This window comes from Elephantulus edwardii, unplaced genomic scaffold (assembly GCF_000299155.1).
Source record: "Elephantulus edwardii isolate Elephantulus edwardi_28Jun2011 unplaced genomic scaffold, EleEdw1.0 scaffold00026, whole genome shotgun sequence".
In the NCBI taxonomy this organism is placed as follows: Eukaryota; Metazoa; Chordata; class Mammalia; order Macroscelidea; family Macroscelididae; genus Elephantulus; species Elephantulus edwardii.
This window is the reverse complement of record NW_006399776.1, coordinates 23,037,139-23,054,991: the sequence shown is the minus strand read 5'-3', so window position 1 is coordinate 23,054,991 and position 17,853 is coordinate 23,037,139. Positions and strand designations below refer to the sequence as shown.

The window sequence follows — 17,853 nt, the reverse complement described above, 5'->3', positions numbered from 1 at the left end:
TAGAAAGCAGTATGTGATTAACATGTTGCCATGGAGTTAATTATGACTCAGTAGCAGCTCTGTGGGACAAAGTAGTACTGCCCCATAGGATTTCTAAGACAGCTCTTTGGAAGCAGACTGCTACATCTTTCTCCTGCAGAGTGACTGAGCGCTTAACCACTGTGCCAATCATTGCCATTTTTAGTATATGATTATGTGACATAAATGGTATAGGTAGATGTAGTATAATAATTTGAAAGACTAAAAGATCCCTGAGGACTAGTAATTCGAGAAAGCCTTATATTTGAGCCCAGACTTAAAAATAGTTAGGATTTGAATTAGGATAGAAAAAGGGTTGATTTTTCTTTAGGAGGGAGCAAAGGAAGATAATTTATTATTGTTACTGTTGTGTGCTGTGGAATCAGCTATGACTCACAGTGACCTTATGAACAGTGGCTCTGAATCTTGCCATATTCTGTGCCATCCTCACCATCTTTGACACACTTGATTCCATTGTTACAGTCACTGTGTCATTTCATCTCTTAGTGTCTTCCTTTCTTAAGCTGACCCTCCACCTTCCCAAACATGATGTCCTTGTTTAAGGACCAGCTTTTCTTTACAATATGCCCAAAATATATGAGACAAAGTTTCACCATCCTTGTCTCCAAGGAACATCTTGGTTTCACTTTCTCCAGGACAGACTTGTTTGTTCTCTTGGCAGTCCATGCAGTTATCAGTACTCAAGAACCACAGTTCAAAAAAAAACAAACAAAGAACCACAATTCAGAGCTATCAATGCTGCTTCTTCCATTCTTAGTCATTGTATAACTTTCAGATTCATAGCAAGTAATTGGAAAGGCCATGGCTTGGATCAGGTGCACCTAAATCTTTAAACTAACTTCATTGCTCTTCAAGACTTTGGGCTACTCCCTTATAGCCACCTTTCCCAGTGCTGTACATCTCCTGACTGCTTGTACCAAGGGTATTGCTTGTGGATCCAAGTAAGATGAAGTCATTGACCGCTTGATTTGTTTTCTCCATACATCATGATGTTGCCTCTTATCCCAGTGATGAGGATTTTCGTTTTCTTACTGTTGAGATGCAATCCCTAATGAAGGCTGTAGTCCTTGATCTTCTGCAGCAAGTGCTTCAAGCACTCCTCATTTTTTAAATTTATGTGTATGTGTGTGTGTGTGTATCTCAAGTACGTTTTTTGGTGTTGTGTTTTTTGTTTGTTTGTTTTTTTAAAAAGCCCTCCCCAATTCTAGCAAGATCGGTGGTGTGGTATTTTTAGAGATAGAAACTGTTGTTGTTATGTGCCGTTGAATCGCTTGCGACTCATAGCTACCCTATGTACAACAGCCCTAAACTCCGCTCTGTCCTCTGCCAATCGCACTGTCTCCGACACTCCCATCCCAGTTATCCCAGTCACTGACTCAATCCACCTCATGGAGGGCCTTCCTCTCTTGCGCCGTCCCTCCACCCTCCCAAGTATGATGTCCCTCTCTAAGGACCGGTCTCTCCTCACAACATGTCCAAAGTATGTTAGACGGAGCCTCAGAATCCTTGCCTCCAAGGAGCCACCTGGTTTAACCCTTTCCAGGACAAATCTGTTTGTTTTCCTAGCAGTCCATGGTATTCTCAGTACTCTTCTCCAGCACCACAGCTCAAAGGCATCAGTTCTCCTTCTATCCTCCTTGGTCATTGTCCAACTCTCTGATGCATAACAAGTGATTGCGAAGACCATGGCATGTATCAGACACACCTTAGTCTCCAGAGAGACACCATTGCTCTTCAGTACTTTGGAGAGGTCCCTAACAGCAGACTTTCCCATGGCAATGCGCCTTTTCATTTCCTGGCTGCTGGTGCCAAGACTGTTGACTATGGAGCCGAGCAAACTAAAGCTGTGTACAATCTCAATCTCTTCACCATCCATCCTGATGCTGCCAATTGGTCCAGTGGTGAGAATCTTTGTCTTCTTGACATTGAGCCTCAATCCATATTGTAGGCTGCAGTCCTTGACACTCTGCAGCAGGCGCTTCAGGTCCTCTTCAGTTTCAGCAAGCAGGGTTGTGTCATCTGCATGACGCAGATTGTTGATAAATCATCCACCAATCTTGACCCCACATTTTTCCTCATAGAGCCCAGCCTCCCGGATAATCTGTTCTGCATATAGGTTGAAAAGGTATGGAGATAGGATGCATCCCTGGCGTACGCCCTTCCCATTTTTTAACCATGCAGTGTTCCCTTGCTCTGTTCTGATGACTGCCTCCTGGTCCAAGTATAAGTTTCGCATTAGAAGGATCAAGTGTTCTGGGATTCCCATTCTTCTCATAGTCAGCCATAGTTTGTTATGATCTACACAGTCAAATGCCTTTGCATAGTCAATGAAACACAGACATTCTCTGGTATTCCCTGCTTTCAGCCAAGATCCATCTAACATCAGCTACAATATCTCTAGTACCACGACCCCTTCTAACTAGTCAGAATAAATATTATGGAAGGCTAAGCCAATTAGTATGACTGTTTATATAGGTAACAGGAATATCATTGAAAAGTCTTACTAACAGCCATGCTGTGATCAGGACCTCCCTTAAAAAGAAAAAGATTCTCATTGTAAATGTAATTTGAAAGTGAGGAATGGATCCTGTAATAGACAAAGTTTTAAAACTAGTAAGTAAGTAGAATGAGAGAACAATCTCTTCAGTGATTTGTCTTCACTGTCTTCTCTGCCAGTGGTGATAATTAACAAGGGAAGTGAGTGTGGAGAAAGAAAAGTTAAAAAATACCTAAGAAGAATTAATTATGGTATTGTAGACGGTATCTAACAATTGCCTTAAGTACTTTTCAGTGTGCTCTGTGCAGTAACTTTTCTACCCCCAGTGGCTGGAAATTGAATCAGTATAAAGAGCCAGTTTAAAGTTCTACAGAGTGATCTGCTTTGCAGTTCTAGCAGTACTCATTTGGGTCAACATTAATATCTGATACCTAATTGGAAATTAGATTTGCTCAAGTGCAGAAAATTCTATCCTCTGAGTTGAGTAACCTACTTTAATGGCAGTTTGTTGGTTTTAGATGTCCTAGGTGTGTTTATGTATTTTTTTTTAATGGTTGTTAGGTGCTGTCTATTCAAGTAAAACTTGTAACCATCCTATGAACAACAGATCTGAACCCTGTCCCTATCCTGTGCCATCTTCATCATCTCTGACATCTCTGAGCCCATTGCTGCAGTCACTGTGTCAGTCCACCTCGTTGAGGTCTTTCTTTCATTGACTCTCCATGCATGATATTGTTTTCCAACAAATAGCCTCTCCTAGCAACATACCCAAAGTATGTGAGACAAAGCTTTTCCATACTTGCCTCTAAGGAGCACTTTGGCTGCACTTTTTCCCAGACATAATCAACACTCTTGGCACCAGCAGCCAGGAAATTAAAAGACATATTGCGATGGGAAAGTCTGCTGTTAGGGACCTCTCTAAAGTACTGAAGAGCAACGGTGTCTCTCTGGAGACTAAGGTGCGCCTTATACAGGCCATGATCTTTGCTATCACTTGTTATGCATCAGAGAGTTGGTCAAGGGCTAGGGAGGTTAGAAGGAGAATTGATGCCTTTGAGCTTTAGTGTTGGAGAAAAGTATTGAGGATACCATGGACTGCTAAGAAAACAAACAGATTCATCCTGGAGAGGGTTAAATCCGGCTGCTCCTTGGAGGCAAGGGATCTGAGGCTTCGTCTGACATACTTTGGTCATGTTGTAAGGAGAGAACTGTCCTTGGAGAAGGAAATCATGCTTAGGAGGGTGGAGGGACAGCACAGGAGGGGAAGGCCCTCTAGGAGATGGATTGATTTGGTGACTGGGGTAATAGGGATGAGTGTGTCAGAGACAGTGAGATTGGCACAGGACAGAGCAGAGTTTAGGGTTGTTTTACATAGGGTCGCTATGAGTCGCAAGCGACTCAACGGCACATAACAACAACAACAATAATCTTTTTGGGGTTTTTTGGCAGTCCTTGGGATACCCAGTGCTCTTAACACCATAACTCCTTTAAAGACATCAGTTCTTCTGCTATTCTTATTTATTATCCAACTCTCATATGCATAGGAAGTAAATGAAAGACTATGGCCTAAATCAGGCACACGTTTGTCTTCAAATTGACATCATTGTTCCTCAGTACTTTGGAGAGTTCCCTAACAGGGAACTTTATCAATGCAGGATGGTGTTGATTGTAGACCTAATAAGATAAAATCATTGACTCCATCTGTCACAATGTTCTTTACCAGTCCAATGAAGGGGTTAAGGAATTCCTCCGTTTCCTTATCTTTGACATTAGCTGTTCATGGGTATATTTGAGTAACAGTTGTATTAAGAAGTCTTACTTGTATGTGTATGGATAGTATCTTATCTCACATAGCATTATACTTAAGGGTAGATTTTGAAATGGTCTTTTTGATTATGAATGCAATAGCATTCTTCATTTTTTCGTTCAGCATAGTAGATCATTTATTCAAAGTGACCATTAACTTTTTTTTAATAAAAAGACTGAAATGAAAAGGTTCCTAATAATATACTTTGCTCATGGTCAGTGGCACCTGAGAAACCTGATTGTAGATAGATAAATGTGGCAGGGGTGGGAGGTTGGTGATGTTTTTGTTGTTGGAGTTCTCTAGGTGGTGGTAGTATTTTTAAGAATATGAGTTTTGGACTGTACTCAAATACAGAATGTGAAGAACACTTGAAACACCCACTTACAGAAGATCAAAGGCTATAGCCTTCAATATGGCTTACATTTAACATGGCTTGCATTTAACATCAAGAAAGTGAAAATACCCACTACTGGATTAATACGCAACATCATACAGGATGGAGAACAGGTTGATGTTGTCAACAATTTAATTTTACTTGGCTCTACAATCAACACCTGTAAAGAAACCAACACTAATGAGGAAACATTCAAGAAATCAAAAGATGTGAGGAACACGTAAGTGAGATGCCTGTGTCCGTGGGTCCTCCCTGTAGGCGCTCGTAACCAAACTGCTTTGACCATGTGAAGATAGACATGTGATGGGTTGTGCCATGGGCATGATGGCTGGGGCACTTTTTGGCATCTTTTCCTATCTCAGGGTCAGGAGACGATCGACAGCATTGGGAAATCCATAATCAGAATGGTGGCACTGTTGACACATTGGTGGCCATTTGAATGGGCATCCAGTGCTAACCAGTGCGGTGGTTGCCCTAAATAGCTTTCCCTATGATCAGTCCCAGCCTGTGTACTACTATAAAATGGTCTTTGAGTGGAAAAAAAAAGTGTTGAACACTCAAGCTGTGCATCTGGAGGAAGATAAGTTCCCTGACCCGAGTGGCCACAATAGCCACATGGCTAAGGTGCTAACCCTGAGCTATACGACAACCTGGGCACCAAGTCTACCTCAAATGGCCTCATGTTGGATGACATCAACCAGACCAGCATGGACAACCCTGGCCACCCATCCATCATGACTGTGGGCTTTTTGTGGGTTCTTACAGAGTGTTTAAGGACGTCTTTAATCCCATCATTTTGGACTGCCATGGCAACTGGAAGCCCAGTGATGAGCATAAGACAGACTTCAACACCAACCGCCTGAACCCCAGCTACATGCTGAACTAGGTGTGTACAAGCCAGGCTGCAGCATCTCCAGATTCTGCCTGCCCCTACACTGCAGCCATGGGGCACTGTGCCACAGAAAAGCTAGTAGTGGAATTTCTGGCCAGACTGGACAGTGATGTGTCTGGCAGGTACTACACTCGCAAGAGTGTGACTGAGGTGGAACAGCAACAGCTCACTGACAACCACTTCCTCTTTGATAAGCCCATGTCACCACTGCTGCTAATCTTGGGCGTGGCCCATGACTGGCCTGGCATCTGGCAGTAAGATAGTCTAGATCAGTGGGGAGGACCACCTGTGGATCATTTCCATGCAGAAGGGGGCAACATGAAGGAGATGTTCACCCACTTCTGTAGTGGCCTCACTCAAATCGAAATGTTTTTCAAGGCTAAAAATATGAGTTCATGTGGAACCATCACATGAGGTACAGCCTCACCTGCCCATCCACCCTGGGCACGGGGCTGTGGGGAGCTCCACCTGAGCCATCATAAGAAGTTTCCAGAGTTGCTCACGCAGATAAGGCTACAGAAGCTAGGTACAGGCAGCGTGGTCATGGCTGCTGTGGGCTTCTCAGATGAGGAGCTGGAGTACATGGTGGTTGACAAACAGGAAGCATCAAAAAGGAGCCAGGGCCAGCCCACTCGATGACCTGCTGCCTCTTAACTGTCTGAGGAGCTTGCTGCCCACACCCTGCCCTTAGCCTTGCTGTAGGGATTCCTGTCACCCAGTTTAGAAGTTTTTGATGCCTAACGTGTCACTGATGCTGAAATAAACTAGGGATTTGACCTGGGGGGGAAAAAAACCAAAAATGATGTGCTGAATTAGCAAAATTTTCTGTCAAGGACTTCTTTTAAAGTGTTCAAGAACTAAGGTGTATTTGATCCAAGACATGGTATTTTCTGTTGCATCTGAAAGCTAAACATTGACTAAGGAAGATTGAATAATTAATGCTTTTGAATTGTGAAGTTGGTGAAGTGTATTAACTATACCATGGACTGCCAAAAGAACAAACAAATCTACTAGAGGAAGTGCATGCAACCAGAGTGCTCCTTAGAGGCAAGTATGATGAAACCTTATCTCATTTACTTTGATCATATTGTTAGGAGAGGCTAGTCTTGGAAAAAGAGTATCATACTGGGTAAGAGAGAAAGGCCCTCTTCTGCATGGATTGACACAGTGATAGCAGTAGTGAGCTTGACCAAGGTACAGATTGTTAGGTTAGCACAGGATAGGTCAAGGTTTTGCTCTGTTCTTAGAGTTGCTGTGAGTCTTCCTTGGCTTAATGGTACCTAACATGTTACCTTTCCTGACAACATGCCCAAAGTATGTGAGACAAAGGCTCATCATTCTTGCCTCCAAAGAGCATTCTGACTGTATTTCTTCTAGCAAAAATTTGTTTATTCTTTTGACAGTATATTCAGTACTCTTTGCCAGCACCAGTTCACAGGTTTTAATTCTCCTTTGGTCTTCCTTTTTCATTGTCCAACTTTCAGGTACATATGAAAATGGCCTGGTGAGGCACACTTTAGTATTTAAACTGTCATTCTTGTTCTTTAGAACTTTATAGAGGTCTTTGACAGCACATTTGTCCAATACAATAGATCCTTTGAAATTTTTTTTTTTGAAATATTTTTTTTTGTAATTTTTGACAAAAGTTTACATAAAAGTTGAATTTTCATTTATTCATTCCTTTTTGCACATTTTCCTCCATCTATTGATTTATTGACTGCTGCTTCCATAGGTATTGATTGTGGATCCAAGTGAAATGAAATCTGTGACAACTTTAGTCTTTGTCCACCTGTCATGCTGTTTTGCTTATTGTCCAATTTTGAGAGATGTAAGCCATACAGAAGGCTATATTGTTTGATCTTCATTATTCTTTAGTAGGTGCTTCAAGTACTCGTCACTTTTTACAGGCAAGGTTGTGTCACTTGCATATCTCAGGTTATTAATGAATCTTCCTCTAATTCTGGTGTCACTTTTTTCTTCAGAGTCTGGAGTTTCAGATTATGTGCCCAGTACATATTTTGACTAGATAAGGTAAAAAGACCTTGAAGTCAACTTTTTTTAGTATCTCCTTGTCTGGTTCAAACAGAACTGTTTCTTGGTTTGTGTATGTGTTCTGCATGAGCATAATTCAGAGTCTTTCCTATTCTCAGTATTTTCTGTAGTTTGTCATAATCCACACTGCTGATTGCTGCTGCCTGATCAGTAAAATTCAGATAAAACATCTGGTGTTTTCTTCTTTCAGCTAAGATCCATCTAACATCAGCAGTGATGTCTCTCATTCCAAGGCCTTTTCTTGGATATTAAAAAAAAAAAGTTCTTATATAGGAAACCCGGGGGAAATATGAAAGTTTTTAAAATGGTTAAGTAGTTAGAATACAGTATATGAAGCTCTGGTGGCCTAGACTATAGCTAATTATGATTTTAACCAAAAGACCATGTCTCTTCACCTATTTGAATCCATCAACAACTTCAGGAAAGAAAGATGATCAGTCTCTCATGAGATACACAGATTTGGAGACCTAATGGAAAGTGAGCTGTGAGTTGAGTTGGTTGGTTCAGGCTGGACAGCAGTGGAAGTTTTGATTAACACAGGATAGCTACAGGTAGTTATAGCTGCTGTTTCGTTTACAGAGCATATCAATCTGTATCTTACCCCCCTCCCTTCTTTTCTTTCCATATGAAGTTTGGAAGCTGAAATTCTAGAGCACTGCTAGTTAAATTTTTGGATTTGATATCATTTCCAAGTCTCAGTTCTTTTTCATTCTTGATTGTTACTCCTCTGACCACAGGCTTTGCTGTGATTTCTGTTATTGTGTGCTCTTGAATTGATTCTTACTAATGCCAACCCTGTGATCTGTAGCTACCCTTACTTGAGTCCTGCAAATCCTACCCAGGTTTCTACTTTTTTAGGATGATGAAACTACTTTTTTTTAAGCCCTCACTTAACTCATTCTTGTGTTCACAACTGTTTTCGTCTTCTGAATAATTTCTGGCTATGGAAACTTAGAAATGCTCATTTTTCCTTGTTTTTCAACTCCTGAAATATATTTGTTTGCCTATTTATTATAAGTATTGGTTCTACTCATGTTGAAGCTTATTCTCTTGACGTGTTAGTAACATCTGACTTAAGACACTTTTGTGGCTGTATGCTTAGTAGATGACAGGTTTCATAGGAATTTGTCTGCATCGCATCAATTATTTCAGTGAGCTGGGAAAAGATTTCTTCAACTTTAGTTACAATTCGTATTACTTGTGAAGTTTTTGTCTCATGTCTGACCTTTTCCCTCTCACCACTCTGTTTCTCGTTTTTTTTTGGTAAATCATTGATGACCAAAATTCTGTCTTTGGTGACTTGTTGCTCAAATTCACTAAAGAATAGCATTCACCTGGATCCTATCACTGCAGTTTTATAGTATGAAAATTTTATAGTTCAATAATATGGCACATACACTGTAATAAGTAGAGAAAGATAGTGTTTACTTGCTTACATACCTAATTTAAAAATCTCAATTCTAAAGCTTACTTGACCATAATACATTGTCTCCAGCAAAACTTTTATATACCTTTTTCTATTTTTTTAAATCAGCGTCTCACTCTTTAAATTTACAAAGGAGCTTTGTCTGTAATTCATAAAAAAGATCTTTTCTTTCAGTTTGATTTCTAATTTAAGCTATTTATTAAATTTTATTAATTTTAATGAACATTTACAGAGATTTTGGGTTCCCATTCATTGTTGCACAATTTTCTCTACCCTCCTCCCCAGTTCGTTCCTTTTTTTTTTTTAAATTTAAGCTATTCTAGGTCCTTGATTTATTAAATTATTGATTGTATAGCTACCACACTATGGAATCTTTTTTTTTTATTATAATGAAAGTTTATAGAGACTTAGGGTTTCCAGTCACTCATTGTTGTACTTTTCTCTCTGCCCACCACCTTCCCCCACTTCACTCTTCTCTTTGAAAAGTAAAAGAAAAATTCTTTCATTGTTATGCAGTCCCTCGCCCCAAGTTCACTCCACTATGCAGCTGTCATTCTGGATTCCTGTAATGACAATAATACCCAATTATATATCCCTTTTAAACAGTTCTTTACATCATCTCTTTCAATGCAGTATACATCATTCCTCCCCTCCTTCTCTGTCTTCCCTCAACCCTGATGTCAGTCCTGTTTTAAAACAGTGGCCCTATGCAATATTTTTCCTTTTGTGACTGAGATATTTCACTCAGCATGTCTTCCAGGGTTATCCATTTTGAATAATATTTCATGAGTTCCTTGTTTTTCAACATTGCATAGTAGTCCGTTGTGTGAATATACCAGAGCTTCTCTATCCATTGATTTGTTGATGGGCACTTGGGTTGTTTCTAGCTCTTTGCTGTTGCGAGCAGAGCCACAGTTAACATGGGTGTGCGTATATCTGCTTGGGTGGGGGTTATGGTTTCTTTAGGGTAAATTCCCAGTAGTGGAGTTGCTGGGTCAAATGGTATTTCTATTTGCAGCTTTTTAAGAAAGCACCACAGGTCCTTCCAAAGTGGTTGCACCATTTTACACTCCCACCAACAGTGAATAAGGGTTCCAGTTTCTCCACAACCTTGCCAGCATTTGATATTTGCTGTTCTGTTAAATTTTGCTATTCTTACTGGGGTGAGATGATATCTCATAGTTGTTTTGCACACTGTGGAATTCTTTGTTTGTTCTTCAGACTTGCTGACAAGTCTGGCCTATCACCATACTTCTTTATTATAGCTTCTATATGCACACATCCATAGTAACAGTGCCTTTATTGTTTTTGTTTTTTTTATTATAAGAAGGAAATAAACCTTAAATTAGAGCCCAGTATCTTTATTTGAACAGTTGAAGTACTGCTAGTGTAGAATATGGTTTTGTGGATCATTTAAACCTTTTTTTCTGTATTATAATTGGTGCTGCCTATCAAAGCTTTCTGGAAGCTCTCTTCAGGCTGTTTTCTAAATTTGTTCTCAGCATTGCTAGTCAAAATAATATTTTTATTCTGCCAGGAAATTTAGACATCTAGTACAAACTCCTTTTTCCCATTCTAAAACATTGAGATACATATTAGTTACGTGGTATACCTTTAGTTGTCTTCTTTCATGAAATGTGAATAAAAAAGTTTTTTCCAATTTTAATCCAGTTTGTTAATTAGGATGGTAATTTTAAAGCTTTCTTTTAATAATAGATCTTTTTCCCCCTCCCCTTAATTTAAAAATAAATTTCTTTATAAAAGAGCCCCCCTCCAGAGTTCCATCTTAATTGATTTATTATAATTTCTAGAAAATTTAAGGCCCCTCCATTGATTTTATTATTTATTTCAAGAACTGTAATTTTACAAATTAATTGATATATTAATAATAATACTTTTGTCATAGCAATAAACAATTTAGAAAATGAACTTTAAGTCTTAAACTTTGATTCAGAATGATAAAACACATTTATTAAAGTACATTTCATTTTTATATACCTTTGCTAAATAATTTGAACTCTGGGAATTTTTAAAAAATGTATTTTATAGGTACATTTTATTTATAGAGTGTGAATTGACTTTGAAGTACTTAAATATTCTGGATTTGCATAGGAGAAAGCAATAAAATACACCTAAGGGGCTTTATCTAGTCTCTTTTTTAAAAATTTTTATTATAAGGATAAAAATCAAAGAAATTGACATAGATTAAGTATTATCCAGCTCAGGTGCTATGATTGATTTTTAGAAAGCCACCATGAATGAATACTTATCTCATAACTGATCTGATTTTCTTTCACTTGATAGGAAAGAGCTCCTCTGTTTCTGAAGAGAAAGGTGACTCTGAGGATGAGAGACCAAGGAAAGGAGAACGACGATCGTCTAGGGTCAGACAGGTAACTCAGCATATCTCTCAAAGCACCCGTCGTTCTTTATGCAATGTTTGGTTATCTGTTCAGCAGACTGTTTCAAAATTTGTCTTTCTTGATTTCTATGAAGTCTCTTGTCATCTTTTCTAAATGTCAATTAAAAAAAAAAAGTTAATTTTTTCTTCTTATGAATTGGGTGAAGGTTTCCAGAGTAGATCTGTTTTTCATTCAACAAATAATACATATTTTGGTAAAAGCCTAAAAGGAAAATTGGTTTTTTATTCAATAATTCATTTCCATTTTGTTTTATGACATTAATTACGTTGTCCACAATGATTTTGAACTTTGTTCCACCATTTTCTCCCACTTTACCCAGGACTTTTTCAGGGGAGCTCTGGTGGCCTTAGTGGTAAGGAGCTGCAACTACAATCCCAGAGGCACACGGTTCAAATCCACCAGATGCTCTGCCGAGGAAGGAGAGACAATCTCCTCCTGTACCAGTCAGATCTGATTTGACGGTACACTCACACAAAAATAATAATAATAAAAAAAAACCAACCCAGGACTTTTTCAAATAATCCGTTTTCAAGTAGTCCGTAGTAATAGTAGTAGTGAGTCATCATCTAGTTATTTCTTTGAGCCTCAGGGTCAGTGAAGGCCCAGGTTCAAGTAATTATATCCATGTGTCTTGGATTTTCGGATATAGAACTTTTTGTGTGAAATATGTTATGCCAGTTGACTTTGATGTCTTTTAAGAAATGACAGTCCTGGGCAGCTATTTTCCCTCTTTTTTAAAATTTAGATCTGCTCTAGTCTTCAAATTTCCAAATACATAGATGCAAATAAACTTAATTATGAAAACTAGCAAGCTAGTCTGTATTTCCTGTGAGTATTCCATTAAATCCTTAACACATTATATGATACCATGTTAAATGAGCTGGATATAAAAGTGTAGTAGAGTGACTTTGCAAAAGAACCAAACTGACTGCCCTTGAGTTAAAGCTGACTCCTGACAAGCCCCTATCAGATTTCCAAAGCTATAAACTTACAGGAGGAGACTGCTTATCTCTTTGTCCAAGAGCAGCTGGTGGATTTGGACCACTGACCTTTTGGTTAGGACCTCTACACACAGTACCCAATACTACTAGGGTTCTTTGTGTAAAAGAAATTACAAGAAAAAGAATGAAAAGAATTAGACTAAAATAATATTGTTTAGTACTGTTGAGTTAGAACCCACCCATAGCTAACCCTCCACCAGGTTTTCAGAGGCAGTTTAATCACATGGTAGGAGATGGCCCATTTTTCTCCTGCAGAGCAGCTGATGGTTTAAAAATGCATGTCTTTGAGATTGCTGCATAGCTTCTTACCACTAAGCCCACCTTTCCTCCATGACGTGATGGTTGATCAGTTTTCTACCTTTGTTTTATTTTAAAAACATGGAGTTAAGAGATTAACTACTAGCAGCTTTAGTATTCTTTTGCTTTTGGTCATTTTTTCTGTGCCTGTTCTTCATGGACTGACATATTGCATTTACAAAAGTAGTGAAAAAATCCATCCAGCTGTTTTGTAAATTAACAAGGTGGGCACATGGTGGTTGGTGGTGGTTGCAGAACAGTCCTTCCTGTGAAGAGGCTTTCTAGCCTCTAAAAAGCTCTGCCATTGGGCCACACTGCCCCTTGCCACACCTTCATGCTGTCAGGTATGTTGAGTCCAGCTTCATGCATAGCCAGCCTGTTAGGTGACCATGACCCCTGGGCAGACATACAGGCATTCCTGAGCCAGCAGTGACTGTTCTGATTCCCAGCTCCTATGAATTTGAGGCTCTGCAGCTCAGAACTTCTAGGGAATGGGAGAAAAGAAAGTAGCATCTGGAAGGATATTTGGAAGAAATAACTGAGTTTGATGACATATCAAAGTGAACCAAACTGGACCTGAAGCCTCTGCTTTAGTGAGCCCAAGTGTGTGACCAGGCTCCAGCAACCTTGTAAGCCCAGAACCTTTGTTGGAAGGCAGAACAGGCTCAGGGAGGGAACCCTAGAGTCAGCTCTGAGAAGTAAGCTGGTTCTAGCCCAGCACCAGAGGAAGGTGAAGTGATTATGTGTCCAGTCACATAGCCAACTTTTGTCTCTTCTAAGCCACTGCCTCTGTAGAGGAATATTCCATAACTGGATTCATCTTGGTGATGAGTACACAATTAAATCTTCACTTACTATTTCTATAGTCATATTTTCTAAATAAAGAAAAAGGTAAATGAATGGTCTCAAAACATTTTTGCATAATGCAAATTTTTACATAACAACATAATTCTTGACACTTGAGTAAGGAGTGTGTTTTGATTCCCCTGAGAATCCATATTAATCGTGATTGCCTACTTTCATACCTGCCTCTCTGTTGCTGTGAGCATATATTGAATTTTTCCTTGTAAGTGTGTTTTGTGAAGTTTTAGTTTTATTTTCCTCTGTGACTGAGAGCAAATCTTTTGGGAGCCATTATGTATCTTTTATTTCAGGCAAGAGCAGCTAAACTCTCAGAGTGCAGCCAGGCTGCTGAGGAAGACGATGATCAAGAAACACCTTCCAGAAATCTGAGGGTCAGAGCAGATAGAAACTTGAAAGCAGAAGAGGAAGAAGAGGAAGAATTATTCTTCTCTTTTGAAGAGGAGGAAGAGGAAAGTGAGGGACAAAAATCTAGAGAGGCACCAATCCTGAAACAATTTGAAGAGGAAGAGGAGGAAGAAGAGGTGGCTAAAGCAAACCCAGAAGACTTGATGGATGAGAGACCCAATACTATGAGATCCCAGGAACAGGAAGGATTAGAAAGAGGAGGGAGAGTAACAAGGTCCCAAGAGGAAGCTAGAAGAATTCATCTGGCCAAACAGCAGCAAGAGAAAGAGATGAAAACCATTTCTCCCTTTGAAGAGGAGGAAAGAGAAGTAAAATCTTTGGAAGCCTTGGAGGAAAAATCAAAATCTCCATCTCCTCCTCAGTTGACTGAAGACCTAGACAAAGTCCCTCTTGTGCTACAACCAGAACAACCTGCCAGTGAAGAGGAGACTCTTCCACCTTTACTTACCAAGGAAGCCTCCTCACCACCACCTAATACACAACTCCGAAGTGAAGAAGAAGTGGAGCCCACGGAAGGCCCAGCACCCCCTGTTCTCATTCAGTTATCTCCTCCTAATACAGATGCTGAGGCCAAGGAGCTGCCAACATCTCAGCATACTGTCCAGTTGGTGAGAGGCCTGGCTTCTTTGTCAAGTCCTGCAGACACCAAAGTCGAATCTCTTGCAGAGAAAGTGCCAGAAGAGAGTGTTCTGCCTCTAGTTCCAAAAAGCACACTGGCTGAATCTTTAATACAGAAAAGTCTTGAAACTAAGTCCGAAAAATCTGCACAGCCAGTCTCCTTTAATATTGAAGAATTAGCACCAGCCAAAGGGGTCACTGAGGAATCTGTGAAACAGCCATCTTTGGAACAGAAAGAATGCAGAAGGGCTTCTCGTTCTCTTCTCCCAAGCCATGGGTCAAAACAGTCTGCTGAGTCCTCATCTTCTAGCCGGTCTTCCTCCTCTTCATCCTCTACTTCTCGATCAAGATCATGCTCTCCTGACAGCTCAGGCTCTCGATCTCACTCACCTCCACGATCTAAGCAGAGAGGTGGATCTCGGGCACGTTCTCACTCCAATCCTCGTAATAGACACAAGATGGACTCCAGATCAACATCAGAGTCCAGGTCACACTCCCGTTCTCGTTCCCGTTCAGCTTCGAGCAACAGCAGAAAAGTGAGTATGAGTGAATCCTGTGTACATTGTTGTTTGTTGAGTTTCATAGGCAAGGAAAGCCTTTCATAATTTCTGACAGAATGGAGGAAACCTCCTTTAGTCCCTAGTTCTCTCTTTATTTCTCCCTCATTTTAGTCTAATTTTGAGTTCACTAGTTTCTAAACTAGTTCTATTTTCATTCTAAGTTACTTTGATCCAAAGACACTATCTATACGCTAAATAATTTCTTGTGGGGAAGAGAGGAAGACAAAACTGCTTAAGAGTATAGACATGTCTCTCTTTCGTGCCCACCGTACCCAGTTGGAGCTTATTAAATATTATTTAATCTAGAAAGCCAGGGAGATTTCCAACTCAAAAATAAATATGGGGTTGAAAGACCCCAAGTATTGACTTGGTTAGTGAAGATTGTAAAATTTGTGGTCAGCTGTAGAATTTATACATAGAAAATAATTTACCTTGTTATATTTATTTCATTTCTTCAGTCTTCTAGCCCTCAAGTCTCCAGGGACAGCAGCACCAGCTACATGGAAACCAAAGAGTCCTCTTCTGGTCAGGAGGTTGCAACTCCATCAGTGCCACAACTACAGGTCCTTGAGCCAAAGGAGAGGACTGCCACCACCTTGTCTTCTATCCAAGTGAGGCATCTGAGCCAGTCTGAGGCACCTGAAGAAAAATGTGTGACCCAGAGGTTACAACCTGAGCGGGTAGGCTATAAGGCCTCTTCCTGACTCTTTAGGGACATGGAGGAGAGCTATGATTTTCATTTTGTCTTAACTTCAGAATTGGTGTGTTGCTCACAAGATATATGTTAGACCCCACTTAATTTCACATTGCCTGGTTTATGAAAATGTTGCATGATGTTGACAGTTCACATTTCCAGGCCTGTTGGGATTAGTTAGTTCTTCCTTAGAACTCCTTTCTTTTGGCCAAAAGGAAGCCTCTTCTCAAAAATAATTGAATTCTAATAAAATGATTATTGTTAGGTGCCTTCAAGTCACGTACAGTTGAGCCTGAGAACAACAGATCTGAACCCAGTCCTATAATTTACCATCCTCACTATCTCTGACACACTTGAACCCATTGCTGCCATCACTGTGTCAGTCCACCTGGTTGAGATTCTTCCCTTTCACGTTCCTTCACCTTCCTTCTCCAGTGAATAGTTTTCTCCTACCAACATGCCGAAAGTCCAAGACATACCTGTTTTGTTCTTTTAGCAGTCCATGGGATATCCAGTACTCTTCTCCAACACTGTAGTTCAAAGTTTTCTTCTGTCATCCTTACTCATTTTCAGCTTTCAAATGCATAACAAGTAATGAAAACGGCCATGGTCTGAATCAAATGCACCTTCGTCTTCACACTGGCATCATTGCTTCTCAGTTATTTAGCGAGGTCCCTGATTGTAGACCTTCCCAGTGAAAGGATTTTGGAGCTCTATCTTGTTGCAGACCAACGGCCCCAAAGAATAGAATAAATTTATAATAAAGAGGCAAACAGCCAGGAATGATATAGAACAGAGAGTGTGAAAAACAGGGGGCCAACAGTTCCCATGACTGAAGGCACCCAGCCATGCCTCTCTGAGTATTTATACAGAAAAACAAGGAAGTACAAAACAAAGGATAATGGTGAAATCTTTTACAGATAAGGCCAAGTTCCTCTTTATGTTAATCTCAAGAGGGAGGGATTCATTTGATAAAAACTAAGAACAATGTTGACTCCCAGGGAATGCCCTAGTGTCACAAGGAGACCTTCAGCTTGTATTAAGCCTCCCTCATTTCCCGATACAGCATTTGGTCTACTATTATTAATTTTGATATTCGGCTTCCCTCATTTCCCCCTCTTTTGTTTAAATCATAATTTTGTGATCATCAAGATGAGTATAATTTTTCTTCTTCAGGATTCATTCTTGCTTGTATATAATCAAACAAATATAAGAAAGCAAATATGAGAAAACAAAATAAGTTCACAAAAACACTTCCAATAAAACAGCATTCCTTGAGGATCAGCTTCCATTGTCATGTTGCTGTAGTCCCCATCAAAGCCAGTTTTGATTAATCTCCTTTGTCCATGCGTCCTTTGCCATTCCCTGTCACTCCTCCATCTGCCATTCTGCAGCTTCGTCCTCGTCAAAGTGTGGCCTCTTTTGACCCATCTCGGGGTTTCACGTTTCTGGAGGGCACCCACAGCAGTTCTGATCCTGTAGAGATATAAGCAAATCCTCGCCCCCACCTAATAACAAATCCCTTTTTCCATTCATTAGTTAGAGGTTCCTTATAATATATAGGCTGATTCAATTCTTTAGAGGATTGTAATACCCATTGTCTTTCAGCTGGAGTTTCTCTTTTTTCATTAGCATTTAAAAAATTTAAAGTAAATAAGGCTTTTTGTAAGAGAGTTCGAGGAGATGATATTCATCCCATTGTATCTCTCCCCCCTTCTGTTTTTTCAACTTAGTTGTAATGTTAAATTAGCCCTTTCTATTCTAGCTTGTCCTTGGGGGTTATATGAAATACCAGTAATGTGATTAATGTTCCATTTTTTAAGAAACTCTTGTGTTTTCTTAGAATTATAAGCAGGAGTATTATCAGTTTTAATACTTGATGGA

The 17,853-nt window shown here is 39.8% G+C and overlaps 1 protein-coding gene and 1 pseudogene across 1 annotated transcript in view; both read left to right on the top strand.

The window, feature by feature from the left end:
* The window catches only part of ACIN1 (apoptotic chromatin condensation inducer 1), a 48,436-nt gene that overhangs the window by 6,870 nt on the left and 23,713 nt on the right, over positions 1-17,853 (top strand). Inside the window, 3 exon segments of the mRNA XM_006883141.1 lie at positions 11,412-11,500; positions 13,983-15,251; positions 15,734-15,955. Of these exon segments, the coding sequence (XP_006883203.1) occupies positions 11,412-11,500; positions 13,983-15,251; positions 15,734-15,955 (1,580 nt within the window).
* Positions 5,260-5,887, top strand: LOC102853129 (annotated as a pseudogene).